The sequence below is a fragment of the Falco biarmicus genome, chromosome 8 (genome assembly GCF_023638135.1).
Source record: "Falco biarmicus isolate bFalBia1 chromosome 8, bFalBia1.pri, whole genome shotgun sequence".
Classification (NCBI taxonomy): Eukaryota; Metazoa; Chordata; class Aves; order Falconiformes; family Falconidae; genus Falco; species Falco biarmicus.
Window position 1 is genome coordinate 59,465,949 of NC_079295.1, and position 18,813 is coordinate 59,484,761.

General features: G+C 51.2%; 2 protein-coding genes across 3 annotated transcripts; one reads left to right on the forward strand and one right to left on the reverse strand.

Annotated features, from left to right (window-relative positions):
• Positions 1–1,370: 1,370 nt before the first annotated feature.
• SMIM3 (small integral membrane protein 3) lies at positions 1,371–3,920 on the reverse strand. The gene is made up of 2 exons (XM_056348352.1): positions 3,712–3,920; positions 1,371–3,061 (listed from the first exon to the last, which is right to left on the reverse strand). The coding sequence occupies exons 1-2, from the start codon at positions 3,903–3,905 to the stop codon at positions 2,881–2,883; spliced, it is 375 nt and encodes a 124-aa protein (XP_056204327.1). The 5' UTR covers positions 3,906–3,920; the 3' UTR covers positions 1,371–2,880.
• A 1,464-nt stretch (positions 3,921–5,384) lies between these two features.
• On the forward strand, positions 5,385–18,789 carry DCTN4 (dynactin subunit 4). Of its 2 annotated transcripts, XM_056348346.1 has the most exons (14): positions 5,385–5,590; positions 7,262–7,332; positions 7,763–7,941; positions 8,864–8,907; positions 9,675–9,782; positions 10,383–10,403; positions 11,337–11,410; positions 11,754–11,866; positions 13,194–13,303; positions 14,348–14,421; positions 14,841–14,895; positions 15,371–15,478; positions 15,871–15,968; positions 16,712–18,789. In XM_056348346.1, exons 1-14 carry the CDS (start codon positions 5,456–5,458, stop codon positions 16,923–16,925), a joined length of 1,404 nt encoding a protein of 467 aa, XP_056204321.1. In that variant the 5' UTR covers positions 5,385–5,455; the 3' UTR covers positions 16,926–18,789. The 2 variants fall into 2 exon arrangements, with proteins under 2 accessions (XP_056204321.1, XP_056204322.1); XM_056348347.1 differs by lacking the exon at positions 10,383–10,403 and having other exon boundaries at positions 5,386–5,590.
• The last annotated feature ends 24 nt before the right edge of the window (positions 18,790–18,813 follow it).

An 18,813-nucleotide genomic window follows, 5' to 3' on the forward strand; every position in this document is an offset into this window, starting at 1 on the left:
CATCTGCCCCCTGCAAATGCCCCTGGGCTGTTGCCCCCCACCCAAGGGGGACAGAGGCACACAGGACCTCCTGCTGCCAAGCAGTGGAGGGGAGATGGGTGGCTGCTGAGTGCTGCTGCCCTCCCCTCCAGCATGAGGAGCCCACCGAGTGCTCTGACTCCGCAGAGATTTGTTCCTCCTTGAGGCTGAGGAAGGACCAACCCACTGGCCATGATGTTTGCAATGTGATCCTGGAGACCCGACTGCAGCCTGGAGTGCAGAGGGTGGTTTGGGACCCCATGAGCCTCTCTTTGGGGCCACGGGGCTTGTGTTTGGGTCCTGTATCAAGAGTTGCTCCCAGTGACACTTCCCTCAGAGCACCCACGATGTTCAGGGTCAGCTCCTGCTACACCATTTCTGCTGGGGCTCCCCACAACTTTCCGGATGAGCCACAGGGTCTGCGATGTCCTGTCCAGCAGGGATAAGGCAGCCAAACAGGGTGCTTGCATCCCTGGCATGGCTCATCGCTGCCCAGAGGCGAGGTGAGAGCCAGCACCCTGCATCACCTCCTCCCTGCTGGGGATTCCAGCATCTGCCTCTCCCAGCAGCAGTCCCCGCGGCTTGGCAGCCGGCTCCCACCACACTCCAGCACCCGCTGGCGCTGACAGGGAAGCATCCCGGCAGATGCTGAATCACCCGCATCGCGCCTGCCTGCCGCAGCGTCACCGCTGCAGGACCCGTTCCCCAGTGGGCAGGAAAACGCTGCCTCCGAGCCTCAGCACTGTTCAGGCACTGAAGCCAGGGCCACGGGGGGATTTGCTCATCTTGCTCAGTCTTGGAGGAGGAATTTCCAACTCATCAGTCTAACTCCATCCCCCTCGATTTTCATGCTTTAAGAATGTCCCGGCTTCTCCCTGCTCTCCCCCCACTGCCATTTTGCTCCGTGCCGTTTGTTGTCAGGAGTAAACCTGTCTTTCCAAGGCTTTGCAATGCCTTTCCTGGAAATGTTTGCCACAGGCTTGAAACTTCCCAGAAAACTCCTACCATGAAAGGAAACCTCTCACACACCCCGGCTGCTCATGACAAGGGGCAGGGGGAGGTGGGAACAGCCACTGGGCATGGCTGCAGGGACTGGGGGGTTTGCATGCTTTTCCTCAGGTGTTTTGCTCCAGATCAGGCCTCCTTCTCAAACCTCTCTAGTATTTGTGGCTTCTTCCCTATTCCTCTCATAGCGAAGATGTTCAGCTCCGGTTCGGTGTCCCCAGGGAAGGGATGCCGGGGTGGAGTGCAGCGGGGAGGCAGAGCTGGGGCTGCTCCCACCCAGCACAGCCATGATCTCCTCCAGCTGCAGCCACCATGCATGCCAGCGAGGGAGGGAGAGAGAGGGAACAAAAGAAAAATAACTCTGTTTATTTGCTTCAAGTTCTGCAACTTGAGAGGGGGGAGAGAGAGGCGATGGCTCGAAACAGAAATTTATTTTGGGGCCAGGCAAGGAATACGTGTCTGCTCCTTCCCTAGTACAACCGCAGCCCACAGCTCCAGCGCAGGCGTTTCCGTTCCCGGGGAGCTGCGTCCGGGTGCTGGGCTCCCTCCCTGGGGAGGGAGGCGTTAGCCCAAAATCCTCCTCCCCTGGGAATCGCCTGCCCCTCTGGCCCCAACACCAAAAGCAAACCCAATACCGGCTGTCACGGATCAAGCTGCACGGGGATGGCATGAAGGGTTTCCAACACCGCAGGGCTGGTTGCTCTTTCCAGTAGTCAAAATGGGATTTAAACAATTCCCACCAGCATCACCATAACATTTCCCCATATCCCAGCCTGATTCATCTCATTATTCATGACCTTTCTCACCGTGAGTCACCAGGACGCTGTTTCAGCCCCAGGACTCCTGCCACACACTCAGCGTGAGGCTTGTGGCAGGGAGCAATGCTGGTCAGCCGAGCGGGAGAAAAGCAGTCATTGCTGCTGTCAGAAAGATCCAGGGGATCCTTCCCACTCGCTGACTGATAGTTGCTGCTGCTATCACAGCCAGATTCGGATTTGCACCTCCAGAGTGTGGGGCTGGGCTGGCAAATGTGCCTCCTGCAGGGCTGTTGCCACCAGGATAAAAGGCTGGGCCAGAGCCCTAGGGACCTTGAGCCAAGGCAGCGCAGGATGTCAGCACACGGAGGGCTCCTGGAAATGCTGCAAGGTATCTCCCTGGACACCATCTGTAGCGTGGACAGATCTGCACGAAACGCCCATGTGTAGAATTAAAGTCCATTTATTTCACAGCAAAGGGCAATGTAAGAGCTTGCATAGTCCCTTGCCACTGCCTGGGCACAAACCCCTCTGCTCCTCCTGCTTTGCTGGCCCAGGCGAGGGGAGCACAGACCCCTGCAACGGGGTCAGTGTGCTGGGGGTCCTTGCCATCGGAAGGAGCGCCGAGCACAGCTGGCCTGCAGGCAGGCAGGCTGGCAGGGGCTGCCCACCCTCCTGTGCTCCACGAGACCCAGAAGAACCAAGCGCCCCATAGGGTCTTCCTACAATTTCGGCAGATATCTGATAGAGGAGAAGCCGGTGCCAGCTGCATGTCTGCTGTGCTGCCAGGACTGCCTCTGTCTGTTACTGATGCTTTTAGCCGAGTCTCTGAACCCACAACCAGAAGCCACATCCATCTTGCTTTGACCCTTCTCTCCTGACCACCCTGACAGCTGGGACTCCAGAGAAGAAGTAACTTTGCCAGGCATTTCCACTCCTTGCTACTTGCCTGGAAGGAGACAGGGTCACCAGTGAAGGTGAGACCAGCCTGCCTACCTCATGGAAGCGAGTTGTTTCTAGCTGGACACATCCACAAAGTCACGCATCTCTCACAGCTGTGGCCACCCGACCAGCAAGCCGTCTGTCCCTCGTTGCCTCTGCCTCACACGATGCCATTGCGCATGGGGTGAGTCCGTACCCGGTAGATGATGACAGCGGTGGCTGGGCAGAGCACCATGGCTGTCATGATAAGGATGGTGGCCAGGATGATCAAGACAATGACCCAGATGTCCAGGATGTGCTTGGGGAGGGCGGCAGGACTTGCAGAGTCAGAGAAGTCCATCCTGCAAGAGAGGCAGAGAGGTGATGGGGCAGCCCCCTCCATCCCTCCCATAGCCAGAGCACCCCCACCACGGTGCACCCCGCTGCTCTCTCCAGTGAGATGCCAACGGTCACGTCCAGCCTCCATCTTCGAGAAGCCCCAGGATTTATAGAGTGCTTTGATGTAGCTGGATAAAAGCCCAGGGAAAAAACTTCCCTATTAATTGCTATTGTTGTTAAAGGAGCTGATAAAGCAAAGTCACAACCAGGCGCCCCACTGGTCACTCACAAGGGGTCATCGGGTGGGGAAACGGTGGAAGCAGGGCTGCTGGAGCCCCCCGGCTTCAGGGGAGCCTCGCACCACCCGCCCACCCCCGAGGTGCCTGCTGCTGAGTCACGGAGTTAACGGCTTAATTAGCAGCAGAGCTCGGGGCTGAGGGGCCGGGCTGCTCCCCCCGGGTCCCGCAAATGCCCTCGGCCGGAACGGGGCTCCGGGCAGCTGCGTGATGCGACCGACAGCACCGGGCTGAGCCCCCTCCCCGTCCCGCTCGCAACCGCCCCAGGCTCCGGCGGGCCGGTGGGGCACAAGCCCCCGCCGCTGGGGGGAGGCGGCGGCAGCATGCCTGCCCTGCCCGCCCTGCTCTGCCTGCATGCCCTGCCCGCGCCCCGCTACCTGCGGCGCTGCCCGGCTCCGGCTCCGGCTCGAGGCGGCGGCAGCGGCAGGACCCCGCCGGGGGAGGGAGCGTCCGCCTGGCCCCGCCCGGCCCGGCCCGGCCCGCGGGGGGCGGCAGGGGAGGGGGGCCGGGAGAAGGGAGGGCGGGCAGGCAGGACCTTTTTCTTGCACCAGGATAAAGGACTGCGGCTCATGGTCCTCCAGGACGGGGTCCCACCGGGTAAAGGCCACTTGGAGCAAACCCGAAGGTCTCAGGAGCCAGGGAGGCACGGGGGGGGGGGGGGGGGGGGAATGTTTCCCAGCATAACAGCTTAATGAAGGGCTTTTCCTCTCACTTGTTCCCCTCCCGCCTCACCACCAGCAGGGCTCACATGTGCCCACTTGCCTCTGAGGCCCGGGGCAAGAGAGAAAAGTAAAACCACCGAAAACCCCAGCAGTGAGGTGCCAGCCAGCGCTCCCCGGGGCTTCAGGGCAGGACTGATTTAGAGAGACGCGGGTGCAGAGCGTCTCTAGGGAGGCAGCAGACCTCAGCCCAGCTGGGAACGGCGCATCCGCTGCCCAGTGGAATATTCTGCTCCGCTCATGATGCTTAAGGGCAAAGCCAGCAGCAGCTATTCCTGGCCGGCCCCAGAAAGCAAGGTGGGATGCTCAGATTATCCCACTGGGACACAAGCCTGGAGTCACCCACAGTGGGGCCCCCACACTGCACCCTTCACCCCTGTTTTTCCTGGGGAAAACTGCTGGATTCCTCTGCTCTCAGACACCCCTGGCCTCCCAGCACACAGTTCCCCGCTGCCCTGGGAGCAGCGCACCGGCAGGCAGCTTCCTCCTGTTACTGAAAATCGTAACCAGGAAAACTCCCTTCATTCATCAGTTTTGACAACTTGACAGGGTGGGTGATTTGATGACTTGGAAGAGTGGGTCAGAATGACCTGAATTTTGTGTACATACTTTTTTTTTAACATACAGTTAATTTGGGAATTTAGGCAACGCTCCCTGCCTTCCCAACAGTGCATCCCCCTCCAGCTGCTGCTGTTGGATAAAAAGCACGTGGGTTTTTATGAGGAACGGCGGCAGATCCTTGAGGGCAGGGGTTTCCTCTGGAGCGGCCGGGGCGGGCGGCGGGCAGAGGCCGGGCTGGCAGCCGGTGCTGTGCAGGGACAGGCGTAGGGTGAGGATGGGGCAGCGGTGTCACAGGCCGGGCGGTGATGCCGGGCCCCTGACGGGCTCGCACAGCGTGCCCAGGGGCAGGCCGGGGGCGCTTTGCTGCTGCAGGCTGTGGGCTCGGGACACCGTAGCGGGCCCTGGCGCTGTGCTGCTGACCCCATGGCACCGGGGCGGTTGTTTCTGCCGGGATCCTGCCTCAGCGACTGGGGAAGAGAAACCACCTTTGGGGATGAAGAAGGCTGGCCCCATGTGGGTTCGGGGGGAGCGCGGGCAGCAGAGCAAGCTCGGGGAGAGGGAACGGGGAGGGGGGCGCAGAAACGCGCTACCGGCAGCGCGGGGATGTGCGAACGGGCCACAGGCGGGCGGCCCCGGCGGCTCCGAGCGCAGGGCGGTCCGGGGCCTCGCTGCGGGCACTGGGCTGGGCCCGGCCGCTCCCTCACGGCCCGGCGGGGCGGGCACCGGGCAGGAGACGCGGCACCGCCCTGGCCCGCCGGGGGTCACGTGAGTAGGGCGGCGCGTGACGTCTGGCGGTGACGTTTGACGGCGGCAGCGCGGCGGCGGCCGCCCCCCTCCCAAGATGGCGTCGCTGCTGCAGTCGGAGCGGGTGCTGTACCTGGTGCGCGGCGAGAAGGAGATGCGGGCGCCGCTGTCGCAGCTGTACTTCTGCCGGTACTGCAGCGAGCTCCGCTCCCTGGAGTGCGTCTCGCACGAGGTAACGGCGGCCGGGCCGCGCCGTGCCGGCAGCCCGGGCGGGACGGGGCGGGACGTTGCCCGCTCTGCGCGCATCGGTTGGGTGGCTCTCGAGCCGCTCACTCGTCTGTGCCTTGCTATTGGTTGGTACGGCGGCGCAGCGGTGCTACCATGGAGTGGGGTGATTGGCCGCGGATGAGGGAAGGGGCGGTGTCTTGCGCTGGATTGGCTCCGCACGCCTGTCAGTCGAGGGAATTCGGGCTGTGATTGGCTGAGGCATGCGCACCAGCGGTGGGAGTTGCCGTGAGGGGCGGCTTTCCCTCGGAGGGGATGTGCCCCACAGCGGGGCCCGCCCGGGGCTTCAGGGGTTCTCCGCCCCGCCGCGGGGCCTGGCAGGGGCGGACGAGGCCCCCTACGCACACACATTTCCCCGTGGCGGCCCAGGACCCCCTTCCCACACGTATCCCGGCCGGGCGCGGGCGGGGAGCGGCGGGGACGCCCGCCGCCCCACACCCCGCCGTGCGGCCCGGCCTGGGGCGAAGGCCGAGCAGGGCCGGGGGCTCCGTTGGGGCCGGCCCTGCCCCGCAGCGGGGGGGCCCGTGGGCGGCCCGCAGCCTGGCTGGGTGCGTTGGCCTTCGCCGCCGCCACAGCAGCACCCCCGGGCTCTGGCAAGGCTGCGTGCTCAGGCCAGGGGGCGTCGCGCCCATTGTGAGAATGGAGACGGGGCTGGGAGCGTTGGCTGTGACTGCATTTACCCCCGAACAGGCCTTTTCCCCACGTTATCCAGTGGGATCTCTGGTGCGGAGGGCTGGCTCTTTGTCCCGAGTGGCTGGAGCCTGAAGCTGTAGATTAGCATCAGGCCAGAGCCATAGCCTGGTGCGTGGGGCCTGCCAGGACCGCTGCTTTTGTGCGGAGCAGAACACGGGCAAGCCTTCATCCTGGGGCTGCTCATGTCATTTCACAGCCCTCGTAATAAAACTGATTAAACTGATTTGGTGGAACTCTGGTTGAATGAAGGAATTATGATAGGTCTGAAAAGCCTGAGAAGAATGACCGTGCAACCCAGACCTCAGAAGAGGTATCTCTGCACAAATGTTGAAGCCTCTGGAGAGTAGAAAATAGATTTCTCACCAGGCTGCATCCATCATTAATTCACTTTAGTGTGATGAATGTAGTCATTGTGCATTTCCACGTTTAATAACTGGTGTGTTTTTCTCTTCACGAAGGGGACGGCCTTCTTGCTCCTGTTGTTTTAATTGACAAAATTAATTTCTGACAGCAGACAGATACAAGCGTTTTCTGAAATGTGTATATATCTGACCAGGGGCAGAATCTATTTAGATATAAATGGAAAATAACATACTAAAAGCAGTCGTTCAAACTGAAAAATGAAATTCTGGTAACTGCAAAAGGTCAACACCTGCCTGGTTGTCCTTTTCCCATTTACTAGGCATAGTTGTTTAATTTATCCTGACTTAAGGAACCTTCTGACTTATATTATTGAAGACCAAAATCTGGCTGACATGGGCTAAGATTCCATGTACCAAAAAATCTGTGGAGTCTTCCCTGGCTTCACCTGTCTTGCCAGACACAAAGCCTCATTAAATTGTGGGGCAGAGTTTCAGGCTGCTGCCAGCATGTTGTCTAAACAAATGCGTGTCAAGAAGTGTGATGTGACCGTCTTGTTCATCAGGTGGACTCTCACTACTGCCCCAGCTGCCTGGAAAACATGCCTTCAGCTGAAGCCAAACTGAAAAAGAATAGGTAAGGTTGTTCTGACTTTTTCATCAAGACTCCCTATTTTAAACAGCTCTCTCCTTAATCGACACCTGGCTGTATGTATCTGAAAGTCTTAAAAAATTCCATCACTTCTTGTTTCTTTTTAGTTTGTTCTGGGGAATAAGTGTCTTTCCATGAGGTATCATGTGTTCTTCACATTTTAGTTTTTGTGATGACCTGCTCCCCTAATAGAAAGGGTTTCTTAGTATCACCCAGTATTTCTCACTGTTGCCATTGTTCTGTTGACTCCGAATCCCTCCTGTTCCTGTTGATGGCTCTGTTGCCCTTTTTCGCTAATGCTGTTGCATAAGACGAAAAGGTCCATTGGTTTAATCTTGGATTTGCTTGTGGAGAGCATTTTCCTTGGTCTGGGACTTTTTTCAGAGCACTGTCTTACAGGCCTTCGTCTTTACAGGTGTGCTAACTGCTTTGACTGCCCCTGCTGCATGCATACCCTTTCCACCCGGGCCACGAGCATTCCTGCTCCACTTCCCGATGACCCGGCCAAGACTACCATGAAGAAAGCATATTATTTGGCTTGTGGATTTTGCCGCTGGACTTCCCGGGATGTTGGCATGGCAGACAAGTCTGTTGGTAAGTGACAGTCAAAGGCAGAAACCCGAATAATAGCATGAGCCTAGTGTGTGTTTTGAAGGTAATAGATAATAAAATTAGTTTCTGGCCATATGATGTATGTAATGTCTGCCAAGGTTTTGAGTCACAGTTGGAAATCCACAGGAAAATGGTTTGTTGCTGAAGTCTCCTCTGAAGGGCTGAGATGAGTTAGTGGAACATGTGACCCACTTCCATGCTTGTGTTACTTGACTAGTGAGAAAGCTGTCAGATGAGGGGCTCTTAGTTGGTGTGCTGTCCCCATAGCTGGGATCTTGTTTGTGTACATTCAGAGTCTTTGAAGCCACTCAGTCTGACAGCATAAATATCTTAATTTGTTTTCCATCACTTTTGTTTGCTTTGGCTTATTCCAGAGTTGCTTGTCAGTGTTTGTACTTGGTTTTTCTTTTCATGACAGCACTGGAACAAAGCTTTCATCTATTTCTTGGTGCGTGAGGTGTGCAGAAAAATATCTGTCGGGCTCCAGAAACGGGACTGAGTAGACCAAGCAGATCTTCTGATTTCTGGTGTTGATGTGACTGAAGTCTGGGAGCTGAAATTGCAGAGATGTGGGCAGCCACTAATAAAGAGACCATTCTTGTATGCTCACGTACCTGCTGCTGAAGTGACTTCTAGGTGCTGTTCTGAGTATCTCTCGAACAGCAGTTGTTTAAAAACACAGTATAAAAGCTGATGAAGGTCCTTCAGGCCAAACTTGCCTGTGAAAAGCTTTCAGATGTGTATATTTGTGCAGGCATGAACTTACAGAATTGCAATGGTAAGTGTAGCAAAAATAGGGAATGTCATTGCATGAGTAGAACCAAGGTAGTTGTGTGTTAGATGTGATTTCTGTGTGGAGTCTGGAAATCTCCTGAGGACTTTGTTTTTTCTCTTTTTCATGCAGCTAGTGGTGGCTGGCAGGAGCCGGAGAATCCTCACACGCAGAGGGTGAGTGAGGGGGAGGGTCATGCTTAGGCTGAGATGCATCAGCTAGAAAAAGCTGTTAGAGGCACCAGGCCCTCTCAATTACTTTTTCTGCATCTGTATAATCCTTTAGATACCAGTTGCAGTTCCTAATCTCCACCTTGACTGAATTCAATGGAAGGAAGGCCTCTTAGAGGCTCTCCTGTGGATATCACAGTATAAAATCTCCTTTTCAGAAGAAACTCAGTTGAAAACGTCATACCTAATAGTGCTGTTAAAACGACACCAGTGAATATGCTGCGTATGTATGTGAAAAAAGCTGTTTTCCGATCAAGAGTGTGTCTGGGATCTGGAAAACAGAACTGCACCTTTACTACCCTTCCCTGTCATCAGTTAAGGCTCTCCACTAAATACAATCAGCCTCAGTGGGGGGAAAGATACTGTTTGCTCCACTAATCCAAATTGCTCAGTTTTGGCTGTATGATACTACTCTGTCCAGTCGTGGCAAATGCACAAAGAAAGTCTCAGTTGCCTAACTGCAAAGTGATAATTGAACGCTGCTCTCTGACAGACATCATTCCCAAAGGCAGTTCAGTTTGTCGCCCACAGTGTGGGTTAAGCTATGTTAAGACGCACAGGCTTCTGTAACATATATAATTCAAAATGCAGCTAGTGCTAGGAGCAGAGTGAAACAAGTAGCAGGAACCCCAGCTTGTTCACAAGAAAATAATGCAGCTGATCTGGTATTTGTTCCCCTTTCACTGGGTATCTGTTCCTTTTCATCCCTCCAGATTAACAAACTGGTTGAGTACTACCAGCAGCTGGCTCAGAAAGAGAAGATCGAGCGGGACCGGAAGAAGCTGATGCGACGCCGCAGCTACGTGCCCCTAGCCTTTTCGGTGAGCTGGGAGTACTGTGCTCTCAGAGCAGGAAAAGTGATACACAACAGCCTCAGCGTGGAAAATTAATTAGTTGGTAGTGCAGTAGGGCTGCTCAGCTTCTTTTTATCGAGAACAACGTGAATAAATTTGCTAGGGCACATGGGTTTCTTTAGGGACAAGTAGTTTTACATCCGTTATTGTGTATTACACTGCCTCTCTCTCTCACAGTGCCCTCTGATAATGCCTGAAGGGTTTACACTTGCCATGCAAAAGAACATGTTATCCAGCAGTGAAACGCAGTGCAGCCAAGTCACGATAGCAGGAGTAGCTCTTTCTTAGGACAGTTGCATACCACAGCTCAGTAACAGTTAGGATTGGGATTGTCTGGCACTTTTCTGCATGAAATCTCAACTGAAATTAACCTTAAGACTTGGTTGTGGCTTGAATGACTTGTTTATTGTAACTGGCAGGTAAATGCTTACTTTGTTTAGCTGGGTGACTCTGCATATGCTTGCTACTTCTCAATTAACTGTGCTTGCTTTGTGCCCTTGCTTGTGTCTTATGGCTGCATTTTTTGTCTCCGTTGCTACCTGCTGCTATTTTGGGGGCTCTCCACAGCAACACACTATACACGTAGTGGTAAGTCTTTTCACAGTTTCTGCTGGTGTTAAAGGTCTCATGGTACCAACTGAAGGGGAGTAACAGATCCTACTCTTCATCTTGCCTCAGGGCCTCTTAACTGGGCTGTGTCTAGAACAAATGCACATGAAGGCTAGTTAGTTAGAGGGTAACTTACAAAAAAATTATCTTTGTTAGTTTACAAACAAGGCAGTGTCTTCAGGTAAGTAATGTACACTTGAAAAGCAGTCCTTCACAGAGCTGGGCTGAGACACAGCCGTCTGTCTGCCTGAAGCAAATGGCACTACATTAATCTGATCCTTGAAAAATCACCAGGGTAGGCTGATGCTCAGATTTCTTGTTTGGTGAGAATTCAGATTTTCAGTCCTGCCCAGAAAGATTTCTGCCTCCAAGCACGCTGTGTACAGTTCAGCTGTAGAAAGCTGAGGAGTAGCTCAGCTATTCCTGCCAGCTGGTGGTGCCTGGTAAGAGAGACCTGTAGGCAATAAGGTCTGCAGGAGATTGAACCTTCCAGCTGCTTCTAGCAGTGCTGCAGAGTGTTTCAGATGGATGCATACCCATGTCAGCCCAGTTCTTTTGGTAGCTGAGCTCTCATTCTGTACTACCTGACATGCAGTTGCTCTGAAGAGAAGATCAAGGGGAAGTGTGTCAGTAGTGCAAGCTGGTGACTTAAGGAAAGAGCAAAAGCTTTGTAAGCAGGAGCTGCATACATCTGTCTCTCCCCGTCTGCAGTGCAGTGGCAATTGTTTTCTCCTTACTAACATTTTGAGCAGAAAAAAAATATCTTGGAAGGCATTGAATACCTTCCCCTGTTTGCTTTCCTTTGCTTGTCTCCCTATGCTTATCATGCACCTCAGAGGATGAGTTTGCAGTAGGTCTTTTTGTCCTGGCAGGAAGCAAACCTGAAACTGACAGTTCCTTTTTTCCTTGTAGGACAAATATGGCCTTGGAACCAGGCTTCAACGCCAGAGGCCAGGAGCACCGATCAGCGCCCTTGCTGGACTCTCGTGAGTCTCAGGATTGGGGTTACCTTTGTGGGAAGGATAGGAGGTGTAGGCAAGAGACCAACTTCAGAAAAATTACAAACGTATTAGCAGATAGCAGTGAAAGGAGCTTTCTTCTTTGGAGCTTTAGAGAGATGTCAAATCCTCAGGCATCTCTGTGCAGCAGCTCTAGATGTTTTACTTTCTCCTCAGAAAAAAGTGATTGCTCACATCTTTGTGCAGTTGCTATTGTCTTGCAGTCTCAGCTCTCACTGCCTTCTGTGTTACAATGCAGTCCCTGCTGTTGCTGTCCGCCAAAGCATGTGTGCCATATTTTATGACCGAGTTGTCTCTCGTTTTGCTTCAGCCTGAAAGAAGGAGAGGACCAGAAGGAGATCAAGATTGAGCCAGCTGATGCAGTGGAAGAAGTGGAACCTCTTCCTGAGGATTACTACACAAGGCCAATCAATCTGACAGAAGGTAACACCATAATATTCTGTCACCTTTTGCCCTTGCATTTTATAACATGAGCAGTGCCTCGAAACTTGTCCATGGGGTTCCTAACGGCCTGAGATTTTAGTAATTTTTATGCTGGGATTGAAACGGTGGGGAATTTGTGACTAGATGGTAACTTTGAATGCAGCCTCAACTTCATGTTGTACATGGAAAGCTCAGAGCTAAATACATCAAGCCTCTTAACAATTATTTCATTTTCTTGCTGACCTTACTTTCTTTGCATGTCAAGTGTCAACTTTTGGATGGAGAAAAGAGCTGATTCCTTTTTCAAATAATAGCAGGAATTAAGGAAGTAGCTGAGCTGCTGGGGGAGTTGGAACCAAAACTGGCCTGTTAAGTAACAATTGCGCATTACTTTGACATCAGCTTGGACCAGCTTGCGTACACTTGCCAGTTATTTAGCTGGCTCATGATTTAGTCAGCAAATATTGTAAATTGATCAATCCAACTTGGGAGTGAATGGGATAAAAGAGCAGATACAGGATGCATTGTGGACTTCCTGCTGAGGTGGCTTTAAGTAGGACAGATGTTCTCGGTGGTCCTGCAGGCCTATAAAGTCCGCCAATATTAATTCATTCATGAAGGGTTTATGGAAGGGGGTAGATCATCTTGGTCTCCTTTTCTCATGAGACTGTCAGCATTGTGAGAGTATGATGCTGGTAAAGCAGACAACTTTCATGGTTCCCCACAGTGAGGGAAATGGTGCCAGGTGGCTCACTGCATCTTGAACACTGGGAAGAGTGAGGAGCCTGGTTTTTTTGGGAAAAGTATGGGAAATTTTGGCTGCTGGAAGTTCCTTGCCTTGGGAACTATGTAGTCACTAATTCTATGCGTGAGTCCAAGTTCTGCAAACTCCTTGCTGAGAAGCTGTGTATTGTACTTGTGCAGCACCCAGCTGTGAGCGTAACAAAGCTATGAAAATTTATTTTCCCTTGGGGAGGAAAAGAACTTATTTTCTAGATGATTACAAAATTCTGTTTCTGCCCCAGCTGAGCTTTGAATAGAGATCAGGGTGCCTTGTTTCTCCTGGGCTGGCACTGATGTTGCAGTTGTGTTACTGTGCCCCATCAGGGCAGCCCTTTATACATCTCTTGCCTTCCATTCATTCATTCACTGCTATAAACAATGATACTTGCCAGTGGCTTCTGAACTATTGGGTGCAGGTGAAATTAGCATGTCGGCATACAGTGCGAGGCATGCTTGCTCTTAGGCCAGTGAGTGTGTAGAATCTAGCTCGAGTTTCCATGCCTGAATGAGACATAATTTGTCTTGCTTTCTGTTGTGCACCCAGTGACGACTCTGCGTCAGCGTCTGCTGCAGCCTGACTTCCAGCCGATTTGCGCTTCCCAGCTCTACCCACGTCATAAGCACCTCCTGATCAAACGTTCGCTGCGCTGTCGGGTAGGTAATTAAATATTAAAAAGTCTTTTTTCATGTTTGCAGAACTTGGGTTGTGGGAAATGGGATGTGTATTTCTTTTTAAAAGAAACTGCTCAAATGCTTCTAGTTGTTGAAAGTTCTCAACCAAATTACTGGTAACAGCACTAGGAGATGAGGGAGGCTGTCCCATCTCTGATGTGATAAAGATTATGAAAGGGGGACAACATCATCAAAGGTACATAAAGATACAAAGGTGGATTTACATCAGGGTCTTTGTGCTCTGCTTAGCCAAGGAATCATAGAAGGCTTCCAGTATAAATCATAGAAGGCTGCCAGTATAGTTGGAATTAAAAAAATATTCTGCTATTGCTAAAGACAAAAATCAAGTCAGCAAACAAAATATTAGTGAGAGGCAGTGCAGAATACTGAAGATTGTCCTTAGAGTGAAGGCAGAAAGAGGATATTTCAGAGAATAAAAACGGAAAGTTGGGAAGTGAAGACAAGCAAGAATTAAATCAAAGCTGGTTTAACTACACGGTCTTTAAAAAGCTGTTTGCTTTCTCAATGAAACAGGAATATTTACCTAGCTCCCAGAGTAACAGAGCAAAATTCTTGTATTTAAGATGCAGAATGCTTTGCAAATGCAGAATATTTTCTCAGAAATAAGTAATGTCTGGCTGAGCCTGTATATGAAGAGTAGCTTATGAGATCAGTCTTGAGTTCCAACAGTTTGGGATTTTTTATGGATTCTGGGAGCATAAGTCAAAGGGCTTGCAGGTATTTGTGCCTTCTTCCAGCTGCAGCCACTGAGTGTCCAAATGTTTTTTAAGTCAAGTTCCAGCTGTCATGTTTTTGAGATTGCGCTGGTAGTGCTGGGTATGACATTTTCTGAGTATCAATAACTTGACACAATGATGGCTACACGAACTCCAAGGTATTTTTTTATGTGCACTGTGCTAAAGGCTGGTAACGTTGTGGCAAGTGGCACGGTGCTCACAACTCTGATTTTTCAGTGTCTGACTGCATGCTGTCTTTTGGTGCTAACAAAAATATTTTTGTCTCTAGAAATGTGAACATAACCTGAGCAAACCAGAATTCAATCCAACATCTATCAAATTCAAGATCCAGCTGGTTGCTGTGTAAGTAAGATATAGGGACTGGGGAGAACAACTGCTTATCTGTGCTTGCTTAATGCCTTCTATTTTAATTTCTTTTGTACTCTTTGATTTGACTTCTTGTATGGGTGTGTCATTTCTTAGGATGGTGTAATCCCATTTTTAAATACATTTAGTTTATCTGTAATAGGTTTGCGTCCTGATCTACTAAAGATTTCAGCAGTTTGAAAAAGACATTGCATGCTGTGACAGCCCCACGCTGTAGTAGGAATTTGTAGGATTAAGCTTATATAGCAAAAGGGCACTTCATTTTTCTGTTTGACATAAGCTACGCTCTGATAGTATCAAATGAGTTGGATGTCTGTGAATACATCCTCCTTCAAGAGGTAGGTTATAGGCAGCAACACAGTCAATCACGGTCACTTGCTTTGTTCTTTTTGTAGTAACTACATCCCTGAAGTGAGAATCATGTCTATTCCCAACCTGCGCTACATGAAGGTCAGTAGTTTTTCCAGACACTCTTAGGGTGAGGCATAGCCGGGAGGTGTAAATGTGGGATGTTTTTGGAAGATGACATGATGTGATGATTGTTCCCTGAGGGGTTTGCTCGCTCTGTTTAGAGAGGGTGCAAGCTTTAAGGGAGTAGTCAGAGTAACACTGCATGTACTTACCACTCTGCAGGAGTAGATTACCATGCAATGTGACGTCTGGCATCCCAAGCACATGCCAGTACCTGAAGAATAAAAGGTGTGGGGTTGATCTTGGCTACGTTCCAAAGATTTGTATTTCTTCTGTTAAGAGAGTGCTGCATGGCATTGGCACGTTTCCTGCAGACTGGGGGTGTTAGCTATCCATCCCTTAAGTGTATGTGATGCAATTTTTGAAGGTGTTGACACAGAAGATGGAGGTGCTAACAGTAATGATGAATTTTAGAATAATTGCTCCTTGAACTGTGATTCCTGAATCTCCCCAGGAGAGCCAAGTCCTTTTGACTCTGACCAATCCAGTAGAGAACATCACGCATGTCACGCTGCTGGAGTGTGAGGAGGGAGACCCTGACAATATCAACAGCACTGCCAAGGTATTGTACCCTTCTGTTGTGTGAGCCTAAGCCTCTTCAAAGGCTTACTACTGCTTATCCTTCCACAGGTCATACTTTTCATATGTCCTTCAGTCCCTGCTGACTGTGTTGCATTTTCCTCCTTGGAGCTTAAATGACTGTTACCAATGTAAACATCAGTTCATAAAGTATTTTGAAATGGTGACTGTTCATTGAGACCCAGAACCCAAGGGAGAAATAACAGTCTTTCACTGGCCGAGTGGTAACCAGGTGGTACTGGAGGAAAGCTGAGGGTGATTCGCTTTTCCGTTAAACTGTAGTAAAGCAGCCCTCAGAAGGGGAGGGTGCTCTCCTGGTTGCAGCATAGGTGATGATCAGTGCTGAAAGCTTCTTCTCTTTGTGTTCTGTTTCAGGTGGCTGTTCCTCCCAAGGAGCTTATTCTGGCTGGCAAAGATGCTGCAGCAGAATATGATGAACTGGCAGAGCCTCAAGACTTTCAGGATGACCCTGAGTGAGTGTTCTCTGTCCTGCGGGGATTGTGTCCCTTAAACACTTGGCACTTCAGCCAAGGAGCTTGCTCTTCTCTCTGTCTTTAGTGTGTTTTGCTGTTTTTTTTTTCATGTTTTCTTGGGTGGGGCGGTGGGGGTTTTTGATGGGTCGGAGATCAGCAATGGAGATCTTTCTTTTTGTGGTTTAGACTGTTCAGGAGTCTTTTCTTCCCTTTGAGGCAAGGTGTGCCGTTACAGCAGTTGAGTTGTAGGTGGTGGTACTAATTCTCCCCGGGAATACTCTGTGTGATCCTTTTGTTTTGCAAGCAGAGGGTTCATGGTAGCAGTGAGAACTACACACCAGGGTGTGTGACAGAGTTGCCTCCAGCCTTCACAATGGAATATGTTCTGCTGCAGCCTCTTACAGAGCAACTTGACCTGTGTACCATGGTCCTTCACTGTTGCACAGCTGTGTACATAACTCCCATGGTCAAAGCAAGCATGTTCTGTTTGACAGATGTGTCAGCAGCCGTCAGCATAAAGCGGGTGCTGATGTTCTGATCATGAGGCAGAAAGGGTTGTGGGCCTCCTGCAAAAAGAGCAGCAGGGACTATGCTAGAAACCGGAAACCAGGGCAGCTGTTCTGGCAGGGCATATTCAGCCATAAACTGAGTCTCTCTCTCTCACATGGTGTCAGAACAAATCTCTCAGAACTACTGCTTGAAAATTTGGCTGACCCAGCATTCTTTTGTTTTCTGCCTTGCAGTGTTATTGCCTTCAGAAAAGCCAATAAGGTAGGCGTTTTCATCAAGGTCACCCCACAGAAAGAAGAGGGCGAAGTGACCGTGAGTTTCAAGATGAAGCACGAGTTTAAAAACCTCGCTGCTCCAATCCGGCCCAGCGAGGAAGGTGATCATGCCTCAGAGGTCATCTGGCTCACCCATCATGTGGAGCTCAGCCTCGGTCCAGTGCTCCCATAAACACTCCCAATGCTTGCGCCCCGACAGCTGGCCGCAGGATGGACTGTCACAGTGAAGAAAGCACCTGGTGAAATGTTCTGTGAGAGCTCCTTTGTGATGTGTGGGTGTGTGCCACAGGCCCCGGCCGGGTCATGAGGAGGTGGTTGAGGTGCCGTGGTTTGGGATGGTTTGTTCTCTCTCTTCTTGTTGTAGTGCCCACTAACTACCGCTCTGCTTCCCCACACCGCCATGGGCTAGTTTAACTCGCAGCACGTGTTTCAACACAGAGAAAGATCTCGCTTTCTCCAGATTTGCACTACACCTGGCTGAATTTGGTTTTATCAACACGAGAAAACCCATATTGTTTATTTCTTCATGTCAGCAGCCCACAAACCTGATGTTACATGCTCAATAGTGAACAACTTCTTTGCACGCAGAGCTATGTCCTTCCCAGACAAACATTTTAAGAGGTGGCCGTGTCTGCTGTGTTACTGGCAAGTTACTGGCAGCAGCACGATGCTTGCTTTTGGTTTTCTGCTTCCTCATAGAATACTTCAGCTGTGGGGGATTGGGACATAGAATGCTGCCACTCTGGCATACATAGCTTGCTTAGCCGAGGTGATAGATCTGTTATCACAAAGGACATGATCAGTTTGCATTTAAACTCAAACTGTAGTGTATTGTAGTGTTCATGGATTTGACTGGCAGCTGAGCTTGCTGTCAGCCTGCTGTTGTGCAGGTCGATGTGATGGCATGGTGCGCTGCAAGCTGGGAATTCAGGTTCTGCTACAGCTCTTGACTGAGGCAGGCATGCTCCAGAGGCTGCCTGGCAGTCTTCACACCAGTAAACCTGTGTTAATAGGGGTAGTGATCAGAGTATGAAACCTGGAGAGTTACGATTAGGTCTGGTATACATAAAAATACAGAAGCTGTTTGAGTTCATACTCTTTTTTTCCTGTTAGGGTGGGTGGCAGGGAGGTATAAAGGTGGAAGGACAGTTATATGTTAACTAGCATACACTGTACTGTTAGGTAACTCTTCTAGGGTGTAATTTGGCTGTAGTCCAAGCTAAAATCAGTAATTAATAGCAGCGTATGCAGGGCACTGAATTACTAGTTACTGCATAGCTTAGTGCAAGCAGGTGAGATCTCTCTTCCTGCAGTGCATTCCCAGTTCAGACATTGACCTTTGTTAAACATTTGTGATGGGCTTTGATGTGCTGTCATGCTGCGAAGGGTGTGAATAGCAGCCGGTTCTGCCAGCCTGGGTCTGCGCATCCTCTGCTCGGCCGGGCGGGATGTGACTGCCTGCTCTTGGGGGAGGTGGTGCAGTACCCGAAAACCTCTCCCTTGGTGCGAGGGACCTCGGTGTGCCCGGGGTGGCACGCACCTTGCAGCCTAGATCCTGCAGCAGGTCTCTGAGCAGCGAGGCGTCCTGTTTACAACTTCACGTAGGTGACGCGCAGATGCACAGCATGAGTTTAAGACTTGTAGTTCGTAGTTAATGTGTAGTGCTAGCCCCTGCTGCGGCTTTACCTGTCCAGGTAACAGAGCACTTAACCTTTGGCCGCCACTTTTCCTCTCCAGTAGCCGAAACAGGCGCTATACTTGTGACACTAATAGGGAAACAAGTTTTCCAGGGGCGAGCTGGGCCTTTCTCACTAGGAATAAAAAGGTGCATTGATTCATGGTATTCTGAGAGGTCTAATTAGCTCGGTGAGTTGTTTTTTTCCCTTCCCGTAGGTGCTTGTAGGCGACAGGAAAGGTGTCGGCATGTCCCTGCTCCCTGGCGCGTGCCCCTCCGTCTGCCCCTTCCCGACAGGCGGCTGTTGCCTTATGCTTGACGTCGTGTAGTGACCCTCAATAAAGCAAACGTGGCTCTCGGATTCTTTGCGCTGGTTCTTACTTTG

What these genes read in the sequence shown, in the direction of transcription:
- SMIM3 (XM_056348352.1), bottom strand. Translation starts at nt 3,905, where the DNA reads ATGAGCCGCAGTCCTTTATCCTGGTGCAAGAAAAAGGTCCTGCCTGCC. An exon ending in GGAGCCGGGCAGCGCCGCAG is followed by an intron (nt 3,062 to 3,711) that starts GTAGCGGGGCGC and finishes CCTCTCTTGCAG; the next exon opens with GATGGACTTCTCTGACTCTG.
- DCTN4 (XM_056348346.1), top strand. Translation starts at nt 5,456, where the DNA reads ATGGCGTCGCTGCTGCAGTCGGAGCGGGTGCTGTACCTGGTGCGCGGC. An exon ending in AGCGCCCTTGCTGGACTCTC is followed by an intron (nt 11,411 to 11,753) that starts GTGAGTCTCAGG and finishes GTTTTGCTTCAG; the next exon opens with CCTGAAAGAAGGAGAGGACC. An exon ending in ATATCAACAGCACTGCCAAG is followed by an intron (nt 15,479 to 15,870) that starts GTATTGTACCCT and finishes GTTCTGTTTCAG; the next exon opens with GTGGCTGTTCCTCCCAAGGA.